Genomic DNA, 23,822 nt, shown 5'->3' with positions numbered 1-23,822 from the left:
CAGCCTTGTCCAGATTCCAACGCTTTCCAGGCACTACCACCAGCCCGCCCGGGCTACGTCATTACGGCGCGTCGCGCGGGAAGCCACGGGGAGGTGAGAAAGCGCCCCTTCCTAACGCCCTTGTTTGCTTGCTTCCACTCTTGAGTCATCGCACGGTAGGGTGGCGCGGGTCTGGAGGGGCCCTAAGGTAAGTGGACAGGGAATAAGGGACGGCGGCCATGGCCGATAGGACGACAGCGGGGGTGGTTGGGAGAGGGTCGGGCTTGAGCCCCGGCGCTTGGTCGAGCCGCCTGTAGGCGCCTCACGCAGGCGCAGTACGGCCAGCGTCGAGCGCAGAGAAGTGGAGTAGCCGATAGTGAGTCCACGGGAGGTGTGGCCCGCTGTGGGGGCGCGGCGGTGCGGCACGGTCCCCTGTGTGGGCGGAATCGGGGCGGTCTATGGAGAGACTCGGCCCAATGTAAAAGAGGGGAATCACGCACCTGCGGTCGTCAGGAATTTGGAGGCTCCAGACAAGGGCGGAGTTTGAGAAAGGGGCTGCACCCGGTGAGTGGCGCGGAAGGGATTGGTCGGTGCCAATGGCGGGGCGAGAAGGAGGAGGGGCCAGCGGAAGGCGGCTCGAACTGACTGAAGGAGCTTGGTGAAGCGCTAGGGGTTGGACTTGGGTAGGGGGTGGGGCCTGTTGGAGGGAAAGAGGCAGTCCCCTGAGGAGCTGGGCTTGTCAAAACGTTAGGGTCAGGATCTAGCCAAATGGAAGGTGCTGGGCTGGCCCGATAAGGGGTGGAGTTAAGTGGATCGTTAAGGGTGGAGTCGGGGCCGGGGCCGGGGCTGGGTCTGGCTGAGTGAAAGGGTGGCTGATGATCTTGGGAGATTGGCTGGAAGGGGCAGGTTTGCGAAGGGGTGGGGTCTGCGCGAGGCTTTGGGGAATGAAAGGGTTGATAGAGCGGAAGGGGCGGAGAGAACGGACTGAGCTTGGGGGTTAATTGCTCTGTTAAAGGGCAAGACTTTGAAAGGAGAAAGAATAGTGTTAAAGGGATGGAGCCTAGTGGAATGGGCGGGACCAGGTAGGATGGACACCCGGTTGGAGGGAGAGAGCCTTGAGAGGTGGAGTTTAAAAGGCGGTCGGGAAGAGCCAGCATAAGGGAAGGAGACTAGCCTAGGGGGCGGGGTCTGGGAAGGGGCTGGTATGTGGGGTCTTCAGGGCGTTCGGGCTCCTTCACCGTCACCTCCACCCCACCCCCCAGGACCGCGTCAGGGGTGAAGTCTCCCCAGCCATGACCTCCACCGGTCAGGATTCCACCACACCCAAGGAGCGAAGGAGTAGGCACAATCCCCCCTCCCCCACCCATGACTCCAGCATCACCTCGGTGAGGCCCCCCAACCTGCCTTGATGAGGGGGAGGGGGAGCAGCGGGCTGTGCATTGGACTCTGACCCTTCTCTCTGTTTGGCAGAAGCGAGGTATTAAAAAGGGTGCCATGCTCCGCTCCAGCCCCAGTCTAGCGGAGGTAAAGAAGAAAGGCAGAATGAAGAAGCTTAGCCAAACAGCCGAGCAAGACCTCATCATGGGGCTGCAAGGGCTGGTGAGAGGCTCCTGGGACAATCAAAACCCTAAGGTTCTCCATCCTGGACAGTGTGGGATGTTCCCTCTGATTCAGGCCCTCAATGCATCAGTCTCTCCCATTTTTTTCCTCGCAGAATCTGAACCTGGAGGCCAGGACACTGTCTGGCACTGGTTTGGTGTTCGATGAACAGCTAAATGAATTCCACTGCCTCTGGGATGACAGGTGAGGCTGGCTCCTCCAGGCCATACCCAGTGCACAAATATATGCACTTAGAGCCCATTAGCAAGAATGAACCCTTTCTTACTCTAGCCTAGAGACTGGAAGCAAGTGATTTAGGGAGATGGGGATCAGGCTCGAATGGGTTCTTTTCATTTAGCCAACGAACATTTATTGAGTGCCTACTGTGTGCCAGACATGATACGAATGTGTCAGACAAGACAGACAGGGAGCTGACAAGTAAGTAGAACAGGTCGCTAAATAGCCGTCAGCAACGTGAGGTATTTGGTGAAGGAGGACTTAAGACCAGGGCTTTCAAGAGTGTTTACTAGAGGACCTTAGATTAGTAACCAGGGTTCTCAGGAGGCTTCCTTGAAGAAGGGACCTTTGTGCTGAAATGGAAGAATTACACTTCCCATTCAGTCACATGTTGCAATCCATCAGCAAATTCTTTTGGCTCTGTTTGAAATGGATTCAGAATCTGACCTCTCCTTGCCATCTCCACTGCCACCACCATTATGACTCACCTAGACTTGCAGAGGCCTCCTTGCTTCCACCCTCACCCCTATTGCCTGTTCTCCATACAACAGCCTAAAAGAATACATACAATGATGTTCTCTCTCTTAAAGTCTTTCAAGGACAGACTGTTTCCCTGAAGGTAAAGTTTAAATTCTTCATCCTGGCCTTCAGCGTTCCGTGTGACCTGGTTCCATATCACCTCCATGACCTCTTCAGCCAATCCTACCCCTCATTTGCTTCACTTCACTTCATGCACACTGATCCCCTTGCTGTTCTTCCAACATGCCTGGCATTCTCTCATCTCAGCCTCCTCTCCCAGTTAACATTCAGATCTCAAGGAGACCCTTGGAGAGGGCTTTGCCTGGCCACTCCCCTTTCCCCACACCTGAGATATCCCTAACCGATGCCATTGTTTTGTCCATTATTATTCTTATGTGGAGAATGAAATGGCAATCCACTCCAGTATTCTTGCCTGGGAAATCCCATGGACAGAGGAGCCTGGTGGGCTACCGTCTATGGAGTCGCAGAGTCGGACATGACTTAGTGACTAAAAACAACATGCTTAAGTGTTTACCAGTTTAATTTCTATTGCCCGTCTTCCAGTGGAAGACTCTGGATGGCAAAAAGCTTCATTACCAAATACATATCTATCTCCTGAGGCACTAGGGACAGGCAGTAGACAAAACAAACAAAACTCCTGCCTTTGTGGAGATTCCATTGTAGAGGAGAAAGTGAAGTCGCTCAGTCGTGACTGACTCTTTGCGACCCCATGGACTGTAGCCTACCAGGCTTCTCTGTTCATGGGATTTTCCAGGCAAGAATACTAGAGTGCGTTGCCATTTCCTTTTCCAGGAGATCTTCCTGACCCAGGGATTGAAACTGGGTCTCTCGCATTGTAGGCAGACGCTTTACCGTCTGAGCCACCAGGGAGGGAGACACAGTAAACAAACAAAAAACAAGGGATAAAGTGTGTTAGAAGGAGAAGTGCTATGGAGAAATGCTGAAGCAGGAGGGAGAGTAGCAGAAAGTGCAGTGGAGGAGACTCTTCTGTTTTAAATATGATGATCAGGTAAGGCCTCACTATCTGAGCAGAGATCTGAAGGAGGTAAGGGAGTGAACTAGAGAGACATTTGGGAGAAGGTTGTCCTGGGCAGGAAGGAAAGCAAGTGGAAACGCACTTGGTTTGATTAAGGAATAGGGAGGAGCCCAATGTAGAAGCGAGCAGTAGGAGATGGGGGTCAGAGAGGTGATGGGAGCAGGTGGTCACAGGACTTCTGGGGCATGGGGAGGACTTTAGCTTTTACCCTGAATGAGATGGGAGCCAGGAGAAGGTTTTGAGTAGAGGAAGGATGTGACCTGATTTGAGTTTTAACCAATGTCGAGGCTGCTGTGCGGAGAAAGGACTGCGGGGGGAGCAAAGGCAGAAGCCAGGAGGAGGCCAGCTGAGTTCAATAACCCAGGCCAGAGGTTATGGTAGCAGCAGTGGAGGTGATAGGAGAGGGTCAGGCTCTGGATATGTTGTGAGAACAGAGCCACCAGGTGCCGGAGGTGACTCCAAAGTTTCACGTGTCAGCAGCCGTGGAAGGCAGATGGGGCAGATGTGGTGCTCACCAGTGTCATATCTGTATCTCTGTTAACCCAGCTTCCCGGAACGCCCAGAGCGGCTCCATGCCATCAAGGAGCAACTGATCCAGGAGGGCCTCCTGGACCGCTGCGTGTCCTTTCAGGTGAGTCCCCCAGCCAACATCCTGGGCGGAAGGTAGTGTCTGAGGGAGGGACCCAGGCACAGCCAGAGCCGAGCCTTAGCCCTTTGTCTCTCTCTTGTCTCCCCAGGCCCGATTCGCCGAAAAGGAGGAGCTGATGTTGGTTCACAGGTGAAGGTTTAGGAGCCTTGTCGGGGATAGGGAGGAGGCTGCCCCTGGGCCAATGCTTTGAGAAGGAAAGTCACTGAGCCTCTCTGAATCTCAGTGTCATGCCTGTAACCTGGGAACTAGTAAACATAAGGAGGATGTGATATGTACTTAGAATGGTGCCTGGCATATCATCAGTCCCTGGTGAGCCCTTTTTGTTACTGTAATCTGATGTGTAAACAGACAATGGATATGTAGATGGAATGATCAGAGGATTCCCCCAGTGGGGCTGAAGGAACCCGGAATAAGAGGCCTGTTGTGGTATGTCTCAAGGAAAGTTAGCTTGTCAGAGGGAGTATCGGAGCTGAGAAGAGAAAAAGAATGAGTCCAGTGAAGAAGGCTGAGGAGAGGAAGGTCCCGACAGCTGGGACAGTCTGGCCAAAGGCCTGGAGGTAGGATCTGGTATGGCCAGAGCAGAAGACAAAGGCTATTACTAGAAATGAGGCAGACTGGGGAAGGAGCACGGAAGGTGTCCTCTACCCCAGCTATCCCCCACATTGACAGGTGAGGAGGCCTGATTTGTCCAGTGGTTTGATGCATGGAGGACTCAGTTGGGGAGGGTATGGGGCCCCGGTTCAGGGCCAGGGAGGGAGGCGGACCCCTGAATCCCATCCCCCATCTATGTACCCAGCCTAGAATATATTGATCTGATGGAAACGACCCAGTACATGAACGAGGGGGAGCTCCACGTCCTAGCAGATACCTATGACTCAGTTTATCTGCATCCGGTATGGATGGGAACTGTGAGGGCAGAGGGTGGTGGCCATCCTGGGATTCCCCATTCCCACATCTACACCACCCTGGAGGGAGTAGCTAAGTGGACAGAGCCACTCTCTCCCCTCTCTCCCTCATTCCCCTCTCTGACTCCCTGCTGTCTTCTCCAGAACTCATACACCTGTGCCTGCCTGGCCTCAGGCTCTGTCCTCAGGCTGGTGGATGCAGTCCTGGAGGCTGAGATCCGGAATGGCATGGCCATCATCAGGTAGGGCCCACTGGCATTTGGCTTTTTACATTTAAAAAAAATTCCTTTCTCAAATGTGAAAGGTAGTGATATGGATAGTATATTTACATGGTTCAAGAATCAAATGTTAAAAAAGTTGGCAGTCAGCTACAAGTGAAAGTCCTCCCTACCCCTCACCCCATCTCTAGACCCCTGCTTCCTCTTCTGGAGGTAATCACTGTAACCAATGACTCATGTGTCCTCCTGGAAACAGTCTGTGCCTATTTGTGGGATAAATACCATATTTTGTTGATTCTAAGATGTATATTATTTCATATTTGTAACATCTTGAAATTCAGATGCATCTTAGAAACAGTAATGCCTCAGAATTCCTTTGCATCATTTCCTGCTTTGTTGTTGGCATGTGAAAAACTCACAGTCCATCTTATCAGCCTTGGCACCCCAGAAGTGATGAAATGCAGAAGATATAGCTTTTTTTCTCCCTCCTCTTTGGTTTTAGTTGCTTGATTGTGCCCAACTCTTGTGACCCCATTCCCTGTAGCCCGCCAGACTCCTCTGTCCATGGGATTCTCTAGGCAAGAATACTAGAGTGGGTTGCCATTCCCTTCTCCAGGGGATCTTCCTGATCCAGGAATCAAACCCGGGTCTCCTGCATTGCAGGCAGATTCTTTACCGACTGAGCTACAAGGGAAGCCCCCCTCCCCTTTATTAGCCACAAATTATGGTAGCATTCAGCACACTCCCTGTACCATGCGTTTTTCACTTTTATATCTTGGAAAGCTTTTCTCTTTAATGGTGTATAGGCTAGACCTATGTAGAACACCATTATACAAACACACAGTATGTTAACCAGCCCCTACCATTGGGCATTTTAGTTCTCTCCAATCAATTGCTGCTTCCAAAAAATGCTGCAGCAAATATCATCCAATTATAAACATGTTATTTCACCCTTTTTGTTACATAGGTTGTGGACTAAGTCCCCAGGAGCAGAAGGACTTGCTATGAGGGTGTATGCACTGATCATTTTAATAAGCATTTTCAAATTTCCTTCAGAGAGAGAAGAGTAGACTAGGGGTGAGGGTCTGAGGGCCCCAAGTACTCAGTTCCTGGCAGCTGCACAGGCATCAGCACTGAGGGTGTTGGTGGTCCAGGAGTAGAGAGCAGGAAGAGTCCATCTCTGCCGAGGAGAACCCCACCACCAGCAATCTCTGGCCTTCCCTGCCCTGCCCAGGCCTCCTGGACACCATGCCCAGCACAGTCTCATGGATGGATATTGCATGTTCAACCACGTGGCCGTGGCTGCCCGTTATGCTCAACAGAAGCATGATATTCAGAGGTCAGCAGCAAACAGCAGGGCGGGTGTAATGAGGGTGATATGAGGTGGGGTGTCCTGGTCTGGGCACTTGTTCCTTGATCTTCTTACATAGTGCCCCCCTTCTCTCCCACTCACAGGGTCCTTATCGTGGATTGGGATGTGCACCATGGTCAGGGAATACAGTTCGCCTTTGACCAAGATCCTAGGTATGCCGTGATGTTAGAGTACTACCCCAAATGCTAGACTCCCAGACACCCCCTACCTTTACAGGCGCAGCCAGAAGGGGCCCCAGAGGGAAGGGAAGGCATTCATATTCGTTGGTTGGACCTGTCCTGGGAACAGGCTCAATGCTGCCCTCTGCATGTCTGCTGTCTCTCTCAGAATTTAACTCTGAGGCAGGGGCTATTGGGGTCCCCATTTTACAGATCAGGGAACTGAGGCTTACAGGTTAAGAGGTCATACAGAGAAGTTGAAGAGACAAAATTTGAGCCCACAGGTATTTGGAGAGCTCATTTACCAAGTTACCCAGGAGCTGAAGTGAACCTCAAAATACTATTTTGTTTTCCAATTATTTGTTAAAAAATTAAAGGGAGTTAATTCCCTGGTCACCTAGTGGTTAGGATTCTGGGCTTTCACTGCCACAGCTGGGGTTCAATCCCTGGTCAGGGAACTGAGATCCCACAAGCTGTATGGCACAGCCAAAAAAAAGTAAATAATATCAAAATGTCTAAAGCAGTGACTCTCCTGTAATTCCCATCACCTCAAAAGTAACTGAATTTTTCCTGTAGATGTACAAATATTCATCATTATCATTACTATTATTAATATACTACCACTACATTTTCTTCGGCAACTTGCTTTTTTGTTTTTAACAGTATGGTGTGGGCACCTCTCCATGTTAGTACCTCTGAAAAGCATCTCATTCTTTGTAAGGCTCTACCATGTTCCATGGTATGGCTGTAACTTTGGTCATTTAATCCTAGGACATTTATAGTGCTTCCCAGTCTTTGCTATTACGAACAATTCTACAGTGAATAGTCTGGTAAATAAATAATTTTATGCTTCTCTGTAGGATGTTTTATCTGGGCTTTTATTGAATTGACTGCATAAATTCTACTTTCTTCCTTGTAAAAGGGCTCTTGCGCTCCTGTAGCACTTTATCTAATCTAGGTTGGTGGTTCTCCAGACATTGCTTTGTTTATTTTCCATCATTCAGTGTTGCCGACACATGTTCAGATATCAGTCTGATTTCATTCCTTTCCAATATATTTTCCTTTCTGGATGGTTTTAGGTTCTTCCTGGTGCCCTAAATTTTCATTTCACCACTGATTCTACTTACCAGTGGTAGACATTTTTACGTCAGAATATTCACACCTTTCTTAAATCCTCAGAAGTTTTCTGTTAGATTGTTGATGATTTCTTCTACTGTGTCCTCTCTGGTCTCTCTTGTTAGTCAGATGTTAGACTTCTGGGTTGATCCTCTGTATCTCTTATTTTTTATCTCATATCTTCTGTCTCTTTTTCCTTTTGCTCTGTGTCCTGGGAGATTTACTCAACTTCACCTTCTAATTCAACAGTCCTTCTGTTGAATTGTGTGTTTATGAATTCTTTTAATTTCCAAGAACACTTTCTTGCTCTCTGTGTCTATGCTCTAAGCTTTAGTTTATTTTCTTTGTCTTCATAACAGTGTTTTAAGAACTATCCTCCTGATGGAGTTAAGAGACAGAGATAAGGAAGCTGGATGATTGAAGGTCATGGATAGATTTATTTTTCATTTATACATTCTTATTCATAAGGAAGAATATATTCATAGTTCTTCATACCTATACATATAGTCAGTCATATATCCACAGAAAAATACAGCTGTTGCCTCCAAGGCATTTATTAAAAAGAATGACTAATCATATTAAGGAAATCTTATTATCATGCCTAAGAAAATTAACAAGAATTCCATTAATAAACTAAAACTTAAAAGGAAAAAATAAATTTAGTGAGTTTGTCATTCAGTGACAGAATTGACTTTGAGTGCATTGACCTAGATTTGTGCTTGACTTCTCCAGAAGGGAAACTTCAAAACTGTCTTGGGTATCCTCCCAACATGTTCAGTATGGGAGAGGGCTCACTGGGGCCCTGGACCCTCAGACAACTTTCCAGGGATTTGTTGAAGTCGCTAATTGTCTGACGTCCTTTCTCCCACTCTGTTTTCCTGCGTTGATTCTTGTTTAAAATATCTTTACTATCTTTTGATAGGATTGTAGGGGAGTGAGGAGGTAAACCTGTGCTATTAATCTACCATTCTTTTACTGGAAGTTGATTGAACTTATTTTATTTATTTACTTATTTTTGGCCATGCATCAGCTTGTGGGATCTTAGTTCCCTGATCAGGGATGGAACCCAGACCCTTGGCAATGAAAGCACAGAGTCCTAACCACTGGGCCATTAGGGAATTCCCAGTTGAATTTATTTTATCTCCTTCTGTTTGTTTTATAAACTTGGACTTTCTTCAGATCTTTTCTTTATTCCTTTCTTTCCCTGATGATAATCTTTATGTTCTACTATATATTTATCTATCAGAGTCAAAAGTGAAACAATCACCCCCTCATCTGCTCAAAGACCAGAGTTTTCGCATGGACTTCATCCCCTAATTCCAAGATAGTTTTCTTTGATTTCAGAAATCCTTTTGTACCAGTTTGCATTTAATTTCACAACTACAGTATCAACATTTATTAAAATGTGACTGTTAAGTTTGCCTAGATTCATTGCTTACCACTATTTCTTGCCTTTTCCTAAAATAGAAAAAAAAATGCTGCCTTAAATCCTTTCTGGAACAAGGCAGGAAGTGAATGAACAGATGGATAGAAGGATGGATGAGAGATATTCATTTTGATTGCCTCAGTCAAAATCAGGCCCTCCTACTGGGCTTACTATCAGAACATATACCATTGTGACTTTTCAGTATCTGTTCTGTGTCAGTCTTCCTCACTGCTCTGAGTGCTCAGTTTCTCTAGAAAACAGAAGTGATAGAGGTGGCCTGTAAGGTATTGGAGAGAAGGAATTGCCCCCTCACTGGCCTCATGGAGCCCCAGCCAGCATCCTCACTCTAGCCCCACATAGCTCCTGAGTCTCCCCACTTCCTTCAGTGAAAATACTAAGCTCCCTAGCCTTGCCTGGCATTCTTTTCAGCCTTACCTGGCTCCCACTAAGAGCCACATGCCCCTATGGGCCTTCAGTGTCACAGTGTTCTGTGTTCACTACCGTGGTAACAGAGGCAGGTGGGTAAGCAGGCATGATCTAGAGTTCCCAATGGGGTCAGGAGCCCTTAGGGGTGGAATAGACCTGATAGCTCCTGGGGTCTCAGAGGTAGAACTGTATGGGCACTGAAAGGGGCAGCAGTGTTTGCTGTGGGAGGAATTTCAGTAAGAGACCAAATGAATGAGTAAGTGAGGTAATGGATAAATGGAAGAATTAATGAATGGGAGGATGAATAATTTGGCAACTGAATGGAAGAATGAATATATGAATTTAAAAATTCATGGGGAAATTATTGAGAGAATGAATGAGTGGTTAAGTCAACTGTGGTAGCTGTGGGTTGGAGGTTTCTGGGGAATACTGACTGAACCCCCCACCTCTTTTTTTTTCTCTGCCTCCAGTGTCCTCTATTTCTCCATCCACCGCTATGAGCAAGGTCGGTTCTGGCCCCATCTTAAGGCCTCTAATTGGTCCACCACAGGTTTAGGCCAAGGCCAGGGATACACCATCAATGTGCCTTGGAACCAGGTCAGTGTCTGCCTACCCTTCACCCCCAAAGTGAGACCCACTCCTGCCCTTCAGAGCAGATGGCAGCACGTCCCCATTATACCTCCCTGTCTGCAGGTGGGGATGCAAGATGCTGACTACATCGCCGCTTTCCTTCACGTCCTCCTGCCAGTTGCATTTGAGGTCCTGGGGCTCTGGGGTGTGCTGGGGCAGAGGTGATGTTGAGGAATGGGCCATGATAGCAGGTGGCCTCATGTGATTCCTCCCTCCTTCAGTTCCAGCCCCAGCTGGTCCTGGTAGCCGCTGGATTTGATGCCCTCCAAGGGGACCCCAAGGTAAGGCAGGTACTTGGGGATGGCGGGAGGGCAGAAGGAGGCCCTGTGGAGCCAGGCTGACCCTCCGTGTCCCCCCCAGGGTGAGATGGCCGCCACTCCAGCAGGGTTCGCCCAGCTCACCCATCTGCTCATGGGTCTGGCAGAAGGCAAGCTGATCCTCTCACTGGAGGTGAGTGACTCATTCCACTTCAGCCCATGGATCCTGGAAGACAGAAGAACAACATTCAAATCTGGCAGAAGTTCCTGTCCCAGCATTTCCACTTACTAGCTGGACAACCTCACCTACGTCCCTCAACTTCCCTAGGCCTCTGCTTCCCTTATGTCAGAGGTGTATCATAATAGTTGTAACCACCTCAGACTATTTGCTCAGCAAATGAAATCACCCTTCAAATGCCTTGGCATGCAGCCAGCACCACCCCAGTGTCATTCATACTCTTCTCTGATAACATCTGGCTCTTTCCTGCCCACCCTCACATGAATTCCTTCTCCCAGGGTGGCTATAATCTCCGCTCTCTGGCTGAAGGTGTCAGCGCCTCCCTCCACACCCTTCTGGGTGACCCTTGTCCTATGTTAGAGTCTCCTGGTGCCCCCTGCCCGAGGTAAGCCCAGGTGGAGGAGGGGAGAAGCAGGCCCCTCACTGCTCATTCAGGAGCTGGTTGGTCACATTTCTCCCTCACTTGACCTCCAGTGCCCAGGTGTCACTCTCCTGTGCTCTAGAAGCCCTGGAACCCTTCTGGGAGAGCCTTGTGAGATCAGGTAGGTGTCAGGGAGTATGTTGGGTCAGGGGTTGGGTAAGGAATGAGCTGTGGGAGGAGTTTCTCTTCAGACCCCACTCTGACCTTCCGGAAGCCACCTTGCTGGGGGGAGGGGGGAATCATGCCCTCTCTCTTACTGGGCCCTGATTTCAGGCCTCCCACCCCTTTTTAGGTTTGGGTAAACCTCGTTCCAGAGTATTACAGGGATCTAGGTTGGGGGCGGCATAAGGGAGTAGGGTGAATGTGGCCTCCCCTTGCAGTTGAGAGCCTGGAAGAAAAGGACACTGTGGAGAAGGATGATGTGGAAGAGAAGGAGGAAGAGAAACTGCCACAGTCCTCTGAGCTCTCCGTTCCGATATGGCCGGTGCTACAGGCTCGCACGGGGTTGGTCTATGACCAGCGGATGATGGAGCACTACAACTTGTGGGATAAGTAAGCAGTCAGAGAACCAGGCTAAGTGGGAAGTGGGGAGGGACCCCCGCTTTCAGTAGTAAGCCCTGCCTCTGTTCCCTCACTCCTAGCTACCACCCTGAGATGCCCCAGCGCATCCACTGTATCATGCATCACCTGGACGAACTGGGCCTTGCCAAGCGCTGCCACTCCCTGCCCGCAAGGCCTGCTACAGATGCTGAGCTGCTCACCTGCCACAGGTCAGACCCATGTGGCCAGGGTAGGATGGGCCTCAGAGCATGGAGCCTGGGCTTGCCTCTCTGATACATGGAGCTGTTACAAGACATGGGGTGGGGAAGGATGTGGAGGGGACAGAATTACCTGGCTGTCTTCTCAAGTGCCCCCTCTGTACCTCCAGTGCTGAGCACTTGGAACGTCTGCGGGCCACGGAGAAGATGAAGACCCGGGAGCTGCGCCGTGAGGGTGCCAACTATGACTCCATCTACATCTGCTCCAGCACTTTTGCCTGCGCACAGCTGGCTGCAGGCGCCGCCTGTCGCCTGGTGGAGGCAGTACTGGCAGGAGAGGTGCCTGTGCTTTGGGGAGGGGACCTTGGGCTCCTGGCAAGGAAGTCCTGGGGGGGGGGGCGGGCAAGAAAGAGGCAGCTCTGAGAGTTGGGCCAGGCCTGAGGAAAGGGGACTTGGAGAGCAGTCCGCAATGGAAGGGGACTACAGCCCCAGCTCGCCAGAGGCCTTACTCACAGGGAAGTGCACCCAGGGGGATGGGGCCTACAGGGCTGTGGGGAGGAGGCCTTAGCAGCTGGTGGAGTAGTAGGGGCACAAGAGACAGGAAAGGGGAGGGAAAGCGGTGAGGGTGGGTGGTCTAATCTTTGCTTCCTGCCCCTCCCCCAGGTTTTGAATGGCATTGCTGTAGTGCGACCTCCTGGCCACCATGCAGAGCCGGATGCAGCTTGTGGTTTCTGTTTTTTTAATTCTGTGGCTGTGGCTGCTCGCCATGCCCAGGCCATCAGTGGGCATGCACTGCGGTAAGGCTCCCTGCCTCCACTGCCCAGTGCTTACTCAGCAGGCCCTGTAATGCAGCCCCCAAAGTTACCCAGGACCACCCCAGGGTCCAGTTGCCCAGCACTTCCAGAAAAGGACCAAGGAGGATCTAGCTTCTGGGGCCTGACCCAAATGGGATCCCCAGATTGTGGCATGCAGGTGCTTATCAAACAGAATCCAAGGTCCCCTGCCCCAGAATTTCTGGCCCTTGATGACTATCCTAACAGAACCCAGGGGCTGGCTTCTGGTGCTTACTTCAAAAGGCCCATGGCACTTATCCACATGGGGCCCAGGATCTGGCCCTGAGCACCTGCTCTGGCCCACTGTGAAGCCCTTAGGACTCTGATAGGACCCACAAGCCTGCCACCCAGCGCTTTCCCCAGGGACTCAGGGTCCTGCCACCCGCAGTAAATGTCCCGGCACACAGACTCCAGGGATGTAGCCCCTGCCCTCCCCCAGGGAACCAGTGTTGCCAGGTAACTAAGGTGCTGTCCCCTCCTCAGGATCCTGATCGTGGACTGGGACATCCATCATGGTAATGGAACTCAGCACATATTTGAGGAGGACCCCAGGTGAGGGGCTGGGGCAGGGGCTGGAGTGTGGTCAGGGAGATGGGCAGGCCATGCCTCAGGGGCACCTTGCTAACCAGCTGTTGTCCCCCCTTCCCACCCTGTCCCCACAGTGTGCTGTACATTTCCCTGCACCGCTATGATCATGGTACCTTCTTTCCCATGGGGAATGAGGGTGCCTGTACCCGGATAGGTAAAGCTACAGGCACAGGATTCACTGTCAATGTGGCCTGGAATGGGCCCCGCATGGGTGATGCTGACTACCTGGCTGCCTGGCACCGTCTGGTGCTTCCCATTGCTTATGAGGTATGATTCGGGGTGCACGTGATGAGACTCTGTATGTGGTAGTGAGTGTGCATGTGTCCAACTTACAGGTGACTGATCCTGTGAGAGGGCCTGTGGGTGACAGTAGTGATGGCTTTGGGTGAGGGGATGTGACTGTGTGATGGCCTTTGGGTATGTCTGTGCAGTATCTGTCTGTGACTGCCCTCTGTGTGTAACTGTGAGGACTTCTGGGTGTGTGAGAGTAATCTTGCCTGCAATTATGGCTGGTTGTGAACATGTCCCATGTGTACACCATCACTAGTGCTGGTCTGTGTGTGATGGTGGCCCCATGTGACTGCCATCTTTATGGAACTGCACGGTGTTGAGGGGTTCGAGTATGTGTGAGACTCTACGGGTAGCTATTTGTCACTACCATTGCTCTGTGTGATGGCTGTGATATTGTGCACAGCTCTCTCTCTGACAGTCATCTCTCCAACTGTCTGCTATGGCCTATATATTAATATATATTTGCCTGACACTAAGTAGCTATAGGTAACTCTTCTCCATGTATAAACCATGTATGTCCGTGGCAAATCATGTATGCATGATTTACTCTGAGGGTTGATGAATGTGAGTGCCATTTTTGTGACCTCTGTGCAGACATGCATGCTCAGATGTGTATGTATGTCTGTGCACAGTGGCTGTGACTACCATCTGTGTTTGTGTAACTCTGAAATAGTATGTGTGTGACTGTGCAAGTGTCCATTTCCTGTGGGTGCAACAGCATGTATGACTGTTTTGCTTTTGGTGGTGACGTGTATAATTGTGTTGGTGCAGGAGTAGCTGTGGATTACTGTTCCCTCTGAGAAATTATGTGTGTGTGTGTATGTGTGACTAATACCATGAATAGTCCAGTCTGTATGAGACTGTTTGATTGTGTGTGGCTGTGTGTGACCGTCTTCTGTGTGTGGCACTTTTGTTGTAATCTTCTATGATGGAAGCATGTGTGTACCTCTCTTTAGCACTGTGTATAAAACCCTGTGTTGTGCACATGTGTCCCATGTTTGATCCAGGGAGGGGAGTGTTTGCCTCTTGGTCTCAGCCTTGGGTGTATATTGTGAGAACATAATCTCTCTGTTTCATGTCACTGTCTCTTGACATGAGTCTCCACAGCTTACAATTCTGCTTCATGTCCCCATCCATGCATTTCTCACATCTGCATCTCTCTATCTTGTGTCTCAAAATCTGTGTCTGATGTGTCCATGTCTCCAAGTCTCTCTTGTGTCTCCATGTCCTGCCCTCCCTATTTTCAGGGCTCTGGGCTTGTGTCTCCTGGGCTCCAGGTCCCATGTCTCAATCCCTCTGACTTGCATCACCCTGTTTTCATTTGTCCTTGTCTCCATGTCTCTGGGTCTCCCTGAGCTACTAAGTCCCCATGCCCCCTCCTTCATGCTCAGTGTGTCTCTTCTCTCTCTGCCTCAGTTTAACCCAGAACTGGTGCTGGTCTCAGCTGGCTTCGACGCTGCTCGGGGGGATCCTCTGGGTGGCTGCCAGGTGTCGCCTGAGGGCTATGCCCACCTCACCCACCTGCTGATGGGCTTGGCCAATGGCCATATCATCCTAATCCTAGAGGTAACTCTCTTAGTCCCTCTTCCCATGGTCGGAGGATGGTCGGGAAGGCTTGGGTGTCCCCACCTGGGATTGTGGGCATACACTGTGCATTAATAACACCAGCATGAGCAGCTTTAATTGAGTACTCACTATGTGCAGGACACTTCCCTCAGTACTTAACATGCGTAACTAATGCATTTACTTAAAGCAGTCTTGGGAGGTAAGGTCTGCTGACCTTACCATTTTCCTCTCTCAAGATCAGGGAAGCTGAAACACAGAGAGCTGTAGTGACTAGCCAGAGATCACACATTTAATAATGGCAGAGGCAGGCTTGGACCCAAGAAGCCTGGCGCCAAAGTCTGTGCTTTTTACCTCTGCTTGAGCTGTATCCAACAAAATCCCAGGACAAAGGAAGTTCACTGACCTTTTGTAAATTACTCAGTGCCCCTGACCCTTGTACCTCAGTATCCTTGTCTGTAAGGTGTGGCTGGCTAATCGTGGAGGGGTGCCTGGAATGTCATAAGCCTTGTACAAGAGCTGTAGCTTATTGTTACACATTGTTCATATGTTAGTTTTACTCTCTCAGCAACCTTCTGTGCTGTTATTATTGCTCCTTTACAGATGAGGACAAAAAGTCACAGAAAGATTAATTGACTAGTAAGATGTCCCACCATGTGCTCAGGCCTGCTTGTGGCAGGGCGGAGTGGTGGACTCTCTGCTCAGGTAGCCCAGGTTTCAACCTCAGTGCTACTTCTTACCATCTGTTAGGATCTCCGACAAGTCATCTAATCACTCTGAGCCAAAGTTTCTTTATCAGGAAAAAGAGCAGAGACTGGGGTTCCTATAGAGTGTGAGAAACAGGGGATCCCTTGCCAGATCAGGACAGAGGTTCATGTAGAGAGAAAGATCAGTTGTTCCTATACCAGGGCAGGGCAGGGGCTTCTGGGTGGGTGGGGCCAGGGGTTCCCATTACTGTGGATGCAGGTTCCTGCACTAGTTCGGTCCATGTGACTGTGAGGATTCAGTGCTTAGAATAGGGTCTAGGACTTCCCTGGTGGTCCAGTGGTTAAGACTCTGTGCTTCCACTGCAGGGAAGGGGTTTGATCCCTGGTTAGGGAACTAAGATCCCACATGCTGCAAGGCTTGGCCAAAAAAACCTAGGGTCTAGCACATAGCAAGCACTTGATGAACATTAGTTCTTACTATTGTTGCCATCAGTGCTGTTGTGGTTGTGGTTAATATTATCTTGCACATTACATCACAAGTTTATCACCCTCACAACCATCTCACACAGTAGGTGCTACTCATCTGACACATGTGGGTTCTACTTACTTGTCCCCAGTACCCACCCTCCAGACTTTCAGGGCCCCAAGGGGAGATTGGGAGGCAAGACATTGTGTCTCCTGAATTCCCTGAGGACTACCCCATCATACCTTTCCCTCCTCTTTTCCTTAACAAAGGGTGGCTATAACCTGACGTCCATCTCAGAGTCCATGGCTGCCTGCACTCGTTCCCTCCTTGGGGATCCACTGCCCCTGCTGACCCGGCTGCGGCCCCCACTATCTGGAGCCCAGGATTCTATCACTAAAACCATCCAAGTCCATCGAAGATACTGGCGCAGTTTGCGGGTCATGAGTGAGTGGGCACAGGGCATTGGGGGCAATGGGGGCTCAGGGGAGGGCAGGGATCAGAGGTGAGAGAAAAGATAGCACCCACATTCAAGAATCTCCCTCCCATGGTTCCAGAGCGCAAAAACATAGAGGGACTGTCCAGTTCTAAGTTGATCACCAAGAAGCCATCCCAACCAGCCAGTTCTGAGTTAGCCAATGTGACGACCACAGTGGAAGGGAACATCCTGGGGGCAGGCATGGGACAGGCCGCCTCAGAAGCATCTGTGAAAGAGTCCACTCCAGATCAGACTGAGTCAGCGACAGCTCCAGTAGAACTTACTCAGGGCCAGTCCTCAGACACAGCCACACAAGGAGCTGCACTGGACCAGACCATCTCAGAGGGGGCCACAGGAGGAGCTGAGTTGATCCAAAACCCGCCAGCCTCATGCGTCAACAACAGGATTCCTCCTGCCTTACCCGTGCAAGAAGCTGCAGCCCAGACATCCCCTAGTAAGCTGACGGCAAACCTCAGAATATTGGACCTAGATAGCACGACTCAGGTAAGGCCCACCACACCCAGGTAAGGGGAAGAAGGGATGAGGATCAGGCCTCCTAGATATATCTTTCCTCTCCATGTGTACAGGAGCCCTCAGAAGAGGAAGGACTACTAGGAGAGGCAGCTGGAGGTCAGGACACGAATGAGTCAGTGCCAGTGCAGGTCTTTGGAGATCATGCTGACACTGACCAGGTGAGCTCAGGGAGAGGCTAGAATGGTGGCTTCCTTCTCACACCCATTTGTGCCTCGACCTAGGAGTATGTGCTAAAAGAACGTATAATGGGGAGATAGAGTCCCTAGCTTACTCAGTTTTACCCACCTCAGGTCATGTTTTATGCTGTGAGACCACTGCTTTGGTGTCCTCATTTGGCAGCAGTATGCCCCATACCTGAGACAGGGCTGAATGTGACCCAGCCTTGTCAGGACTGTGGAACACTCCAAGAGAACTGGGTGTGTCTGTCTTGCTATCAGGTATGCTGCTAAAGAAGAGTGTGGGGTGGAGGTTGACCCAGGAGCAAACCCTAGGTGGGTCTAATCTCTACCCAACACTCTTTCCCCAACCTCAGATCTATTGCGGCCGTTACATCAACGCTCATATGCTCCAACACCATGAAAGTTCGGGACACCCACTAGTACTCAGCTATGCCGACCTGTCTGCCTGGTGTTACCACTGTCAGGCCTATGTCCACCACAAGGTGGGCCCTGGGCAGACCCTCTAATGTGTGCATACTCATACTCCCTCCCCTACACACACACCTTTTGTGATTGGGTAAGGGACAATTGGAAACCCTTCTGCATGTGGGATAGGCCAAGAGACAGTGTGGTTGAGGGCTGGAATTGGGGCAGCCTCCTAGCTAAGGTAGAGGGGTGCTCACTTTACCTCCCCTCTCTTGCCTCCTCCTCAGGATCTCCTAGCAGTGAAGAACATCGTCCACCGGAACAAGTTTGGGGAAGACATACCCCATTCAGACTAAATCCCAGGATGTGCTCCTTTACCTTCAGAGTCCCAAGACAGACCAGCCTTAGTTCATCCCATCCTGAAGACCCTTTCCAACTCCCCCAGGGTGCTGGTTTAAGTGTACGTACTTATATGAAGACTGTGGTCATCGATTGTGTATCTCTCCCTGCCTACTGCCTGCTCAAGGGACTCTATCTACTCTGCCCCAAAAGGAAAGGGGGGCACAGCTCAGTGACCCCAAAGGGGCCTGCTATAAACCTACTTTGGAGGGCAGAAGAATCAACTGAAGTATGGCAGGGTTGCATATGCAATAAAGTACAAACTCTTACAACACCTGGAGAAAGCTTTTAACCTTGAGTGGGTAAAGAAGCCCACCCTTCTGGCCAACAGAGCTGATGAGTGATGAAGGAATGAAGGTGTGGGTCTTTATGGGTCTTTATCAGGTCAACCCCTTGTTCAACCAGTGCCCCCCCAAAATTAACTGACAATAGAGCAAGAAGCTTAACTGGCTCCATAAGAGATTAAATGGTGAACTCTGTGAGACAAGGAGCACCTGCCTTAGAAACAGAAGGCTCACAGCCAGTCCCAGCTACACCCTGGGCTGGGAAGGTGAGAAAAATGATCATGAAGTGTCCTCATTAGGCCTCAGCCTTCCCATATGTCTTTTTGCCTTGATTGTGGGGGTGGGGAGGGGGGAACAATGTCCAGGTTTACCATGCTTAGATTTGGTGGTCATGGGTAGCTTTCCTAGGGGAAGGGGTATCTACTACTGAGTATCTATCTACTACTAAGGGTGGGGAATTGGAGGATAATTGGGGGGTTTTATTTCCCCTACATAATGAGAATTGTTTTGGCTACTCAGAGGAGTCCAGGCTGATGTTTCCTGGACTTTTTTTCATGGCCACCCTCGTGCTCCCAAGATGACTATCAGAGCCTCACCCAATCAAGAAAAGAGAATGGGGAAAGGGGCTGCTGGTCAGCTCAGTCATCCCCTTTAAAGGAGCATTCTGGTTGCCCCACCTCCACAACTCCTACTTACATTTCATTGGTCAGAATTGTGTCACATGACAGCCATAGCTGCAAGGGAGTCTGGGAAATGTAGCTTGGCACATATCTATCTCAAATCAGGTTCTTTAGACCTTTACAGAATAACACCTGCTTTGCAACTTTCTCCTCCCTTCAGGACCGGATGCAACTCTCTCCCATGCTACCAAAACACCTGCTTGAGGCAGCGCAAGCTCCCAGGCCTCAGAGAGGCCCTCACAAAACATTTCGCAAAGACGGGACACTCAGGTTAAAAATGTGACAACCGCCCCATACTAAACACAGAAAATCACGTCCCAGGTGGGGGCAAGGTAAAGAAGGGGTACAGAAGGATGCATGAGGTACACAGGGTAGTCAGCGCTTACAGCACACTTCAAGAATACCTCAGGGCACACTCACCTGGGAGCGCTGACAGGGGTGCGCCAGCAGAGGGGCCTGAGGGCAGCCTGATGCGCATGTGCACTCCCTTCCTCCCCTTCCCCATCCCGCCACTGGGACCTGAGGGAGCATCTCCTCTGTCAGAGCGGCGGTTGGGGGTCGCCACCGGCCTTCCTGGAACTGAGGTGAGCCGGGGCGCCAGGCCTCCCCCTGCGCCCCGCCCCCACACCGATCTGGGCGGTCCTTCTACTTAAGGCTGTGGGGGTGTGGCCGAGGTCAGGTGTGAGGGCAGTTTCCCCTGTTTGTCTCCCCTCCTCAGAGACCAGCAACCTCCAGCCGCCTTTGTGAGGACGTGAGTATGGACCTGGGTGAGGGTGTAGGCCCCAAAGCGGAGCGGGCGGGAAGGTGCAGGCCGAGTGCGGCTTTGGGGTGAAACCGGGTGTGCGACCATCCCAGCCCCACACCGGGCCAGCCTCTTGGGCTTTAGTCAGGGGATGCCTAATTGAAGTGGTGCGGAGCCCAGGCCACCTTGGGAGGAGATGGAGGGGACTGCCGTTGGGTGGACATGCCCCTGCCTCCTTGGGTGAGGGAGGCGACAGCGGTCCATGCCTGGGGGAGGGGTCCCCGACCACCCTCCACTGGCAGTTGGCACCGTTGCTTCCCCATTCCCCTGCCACCCTGCAATGGTCTGTGTGACCTCGGGTGAGTCATCGCCACTCACTTTCCCAAGCCTCGCTGTTCCGGTTCCTCGTTGCATGGCAGCCTCAGCCCTGGTGACCCCCGCCCAGAGCGAAGGCCCCTCACACCCGGCCCTGTCTCAGGTGACAGCGGCCACCTCTCCAGCCGCCTGCACCCCGTCCCCTGCCTCCAAACCCTCAGCAAAAACCCTGTCAGGCCAGCCTCCGGAACATCCCAAATCCCGTTCTGCTCTCATACAGGTCCCCTACGGCCTGCATTGCTGCCCTGGCTCCTGGCTGGCCCTCTCTCCTCAGCCCATCCTCATGATCGGATCTCTCCGTTTCTGCCCCCAACCGGGGTGGGGGGACCACCAGAGCTCTGTCTTCTGCTAACCTCTCCCTATCAGGTCCGCTTTCCTGGCGGGAGGGCACATTCCACAGCTCTTTTCAGGGATCCTCTCTGGGCTGAGGCCCCACAGCTGGATCTCCACCTGGGACCTTCCCCCCAACCCCAACTCTGACCCTCGGATCCCAAATGCCACAGAATTCCCCCATCCCGCCTAGCTGCCACTGCCCTGGGGCTTCCGGGGAGACTTGGGGCCTCAACCATTATGATGCATATCCTGAGGCCACACACCAAACCGGGATCAGGGATGTGTATTGAAAGGGTTAATGAAAGTGAAAGTGAAGTTGCTCAGCCGTGTCCTACTCCTTGTGACCCGTGGACTGTAGCCCACCAAGCTCCTCCGTCCATGGGATTCTCCAAGCAAGAATACTGGAGTGGGTTGCCATTTCCTTCTCCAGAAAGGGTTAATGGTGACATTCTATTAATAGTAGACGCTAATTGAGCACCTGCTGTGTCTTCTAACTGCATGGTAATTTACTTGCTTATCTTGTTTATTGTCTCTTTCTCACTTCCAGAATCCTCCCAAGAGCAGGGACTTTATTTTGTTCTCAGCCACTTCACCACCCCCACACCTCCTGCCCCCAACCCTACCTCCCATCTCCACACCCATCACAATGCCTGGCATGCAGGAAGGTCCCTGAATTAGTGAATGAAAATTAAATTATAATAGAAATGCCTAACATTAACTAAGCACCTTCTCCCTGCTTATCACCTATTACTGGAGCATTCTTACTGATTTATCTTTGTTGTCTGTTTTCCTGACTAGAAAGTCACGTTCAGGAGGGCCAGGGTTTATTAATCTCTTTTTTCCCCCACCTCTTTGTCCTTGCCACACAGTAGGTTCTCAATAGCTATATGTTGAATAAGTAATAAAGACTAAATTCCAATGATTATGATTAACAGACATCATAATTACCTTAATTCTTTGGTTTATTGTTTCCATCTTTTTAAATTTTATTTTTAATTGAAGGATAATTACAATATTGCATTGGTTTCTTCAATACATCAACATGGATGAGCCATAGGTATTCATATATTCCCTCCCTCTTGATGTTTCCTTCTTTTAGAACATAAACTCCTGGGGGCAGGAATGTTGCTCAGCACAAACTGTGACTGGCAGTATGCTGGGCTGGGGTCCAACACTGACATGATCTGAAATCAAAACTGATGAAATTCTTGCCGTCCTTCCAGAATGGGAAGGAACTGTTAATGGGCAGGGGGTATCTTTTCCAGGTGACTGGAAATGTTCTAAAATTAGATTACGGTGATGGTCACACAATTCCATGAATGAATTTAAAAAACAATTATAGACTTTAGGTTAACTTTACGGTATATAAGTTAATCAAGGTGTTTTAAAAATCCCTGCCTTCACAGAGTTTATGTTGTAAAGGGGAATAAGAGAGAATAGACAACATGAATAATGTATATACTATGTTAGGTGATTGGTACACACTAGGCACTCAATAAATGTTGATTCAATGACACCTGGCTGTCCCCCGTCCCTAAATGGTCTCACCTAATCCCCCACCCCCCCCACCCCCATTGTCTTTCTTTTCTTCCCATCTGCAGGGCCTGCTGTCCACATCTCTTCCCTGAGCTGCCCGTTGGAGTCATGGCACAGTCAACAAAGCCTGACATGTTTGATTTGGGCCTGGGCACCTGGAGCCCTAGATCCCGGGAGCAGAGCCACAGGGCTTGGGGGTCACCCTCCAAGGGTGTAGGCAAGAAGCTGCCTGAGTACAAGGCAGTGGTGGTGGGCGCAAGTGGTGTGGGAAAGAGTGCACTGACCATTCAACTGAACAACCAGTGCTTTGTGGAAGACCACGACCCCACCATCCAGGATTCCTACTGGAAGGAGATGGCCCTAGACCACGGAGGCTGCATTCTGAATGTGCTGGACACGGCAGGGCTGGCCACTCATCAGGCCCTGCGTGACCAGTGTGTGGCGATTGGCGATGGTGTGCTGGGTGTCTTCGCCCTCGATGACCCCTCATCTCTAGCCCAGCTGCAGCAGATGCGGGCCACCTGGGGCCCACACCACACCCAGCCCCTTGTCCTTGTGGGCAACAAATGTGACCTTGTGACCAGTACTGGAGATGCTCGTGCCGCTGCTGCAGCCCTCGCAAAAAGCTGGGGGGCCCCTTTCGTAGAGACCTCAGCCAAGACACGCCAGGGTGTGGTGGAGGCCTTTTCCCTACTCATCCATGAGATCCAAAGGGTCCGGGAGGCCATGGCAAAGGAGGCCACGACAGGGCCAGGTGGGGATAAAGGCCGGCACCAGAAAGCCATGTGCCACTGTGGCTGCTCTGTGGCCTGAAGGTCTTCAGTCTAGAAAAGTGGACCCTCCCCCAGACCAGGGTGATGGTTCCTTCACATGAGCAACCCCCTACCAGCAAGTAGCTGTGTGGGACACTGTTGGTGTCTTTCTCCTGGGGAGGTTTTCTTTTGGTGATGGGCTTTTTGGCAGTGTGGGACATGGTGTTGGTTGTGTTATGTCAAGTTGAGAGATTCTGTGCAAAATTAAATAAATGGTGTTCTTAGGTTTCAAAACTGCCTCCATGCCAAGTGTTATGTGGGTGGGAATGAGACTGAGTGGGGAGAATGTTACTGAGTTGTGAGAATTCTTCCATTCAAGAAATGTGGGGGAAAACCCCTATGTGCCAGGCCCTGCTTTGGATACAGAAGATGTAGAGCCAAGACACTGAAAATCCCTGCCCTTGTAGATAGGACATGAGGCTATGTAGTAAAGGCAGGTGGAGGAACAGAGTGTCGTGGAGGTCAAGGAAAGCCTTAGTGATATTTGAGCAAAATCTTGTGGAAAACTAGGGGCAGAGGGAATAGCCAGTGCGCACCAGTTACCGCCACCCTGACTCCCAATATCTTTAGGGCTGGGATAACAGTACAGTAAGAGTGGCCTCTATACTATTAATATCTAATTAGATATTTAAACATTACATATCAAGCTAGCAAA

At 50.7% G+C, this 23,822-nt stretch overlaps 2 protein-coding genes across 30 annotated transcripts; both read left to right on the top strand.

Annotated features, from left to right (window-relative positions):
* The first annotated feature begins 55 nt into the window (after positions 1-55).
* HDAC6 (histone deacetylase 6) lies at positions 56-18,679 on the top strand. 21 transcript variants are annotated; one of them, XM_070290106.1, is made up of 29 exons: positions 56-187; positions 1,242-1,364; positions 1,450-1,578; positions 1,694-1,782; positions 3,938-4,022; positions 4,129-4,169; positions 4,837-4,933; positions 5,090-5,187; positions 6,398-6,502; positions 6,619-6,687; positions 10,132-10,258; positions 10,355-10,420; positions 10,513-10,572; positions 10,652-10,741; positions 11,065-11,171; positions 11,261-11,328; positions 11,588-11,759; positions 11,849-11,977; positions 12,136-12,304; positions 12,629-12,762; positions 13,282-13,350; positions 13,461-13,653; positions 15,094-15,243; positions 16,683-16,857; positions 16,968-17,392; positions 17,476-17,580; positions 17,713-17,859; positions 17,955-18,083; positions 18,294-18,679. In XM_070290106.1, the coding sequence occupies exons 2-29, from the start codon at positions 1,272-1,274 to the stop codon at positions 18,360-18,362; spliced, it is 3,390 nt and encodes a 1,129-aa protein (XP_070146207.1). In that variant the 5' UTR covers positions 56-187; positions 1,242-1,271; the 3' UTR covers positions 18,363-18,679. The 21 variants fall into 21 exon arrangements, 19 of the variants coding, with proteins under 19 accessions (XP_070146207.1, XP_070146217.1, XP_070146209.1 ...); XM_070290108.1 differs by having other exon boundaries at positions 61-93; XR_011446141.1 differs by having other exon boundaries at positions 64-187; positions 17,955-18,157.
* Positions 18,680-23,401, top strand: ERAS (ES cell expressed Ras). 9 transcript variants are annotated; one of them, XM_070290128.1, is made up of 4 exons: positions 18,777-18,955; positions 19,530-19,953; positions 20,088-20,120; positions 22,421-23,401. In XM_070290128.1, exon 4 carries the CDS (start codon positions 22,464-22,466, stop codon positions 23,166-23,168), a length of 705 nt encoding a protein of 234 aa, XP_070146229.1. In that variant the 5' UTR covers positions 18,777-18,955; positions 19,530-19,953; positions 20,088-20,120; positions 22,421-22,463; the 3' UTR covers positions 23,169-23,401. The 9 variants fall into 9 exon arrangements, with proteins under 9 accessions (XP_070146232.1, XP_070146228.1, XP_070146229.1 ...); XM_070290126.1 differs by lacking the exon at positions 18,777-18,955 and adding an exon at positions 20,707-20,852 and having other exon boundaries at positions 20,088-20,589; XM_070290129.1 differs by lacking the exon at positions 18,777-18,955 and adding an exon at positions 20,707-20,852 and having other exon boundaries at positions 19,796-19,953.
* Positions 23,402-23,822: the final 421 nt, after the last annotated feature.

This window comes from Ovis canadensis, chromosome X, assembly GCF_042477335.2.
Source record: "Ovis canadensis isolate MfBH-ARS-UI-01 breed Bighorn chromosome X, ARS-UI_OviCan_v2, whole genome shotgun sequence".
Lineage (NCBI taxonomy): Eukaryota > Metazoa > Chordata > Mammalia > Artiodactyla > Bovidae > Ovis > Ovis canadensis.
The sequence above is the reverse complement of the archived record's forward strand: the minus strand, read 5'-3'. Positions and strand labels throughout refer to the sequence as shown.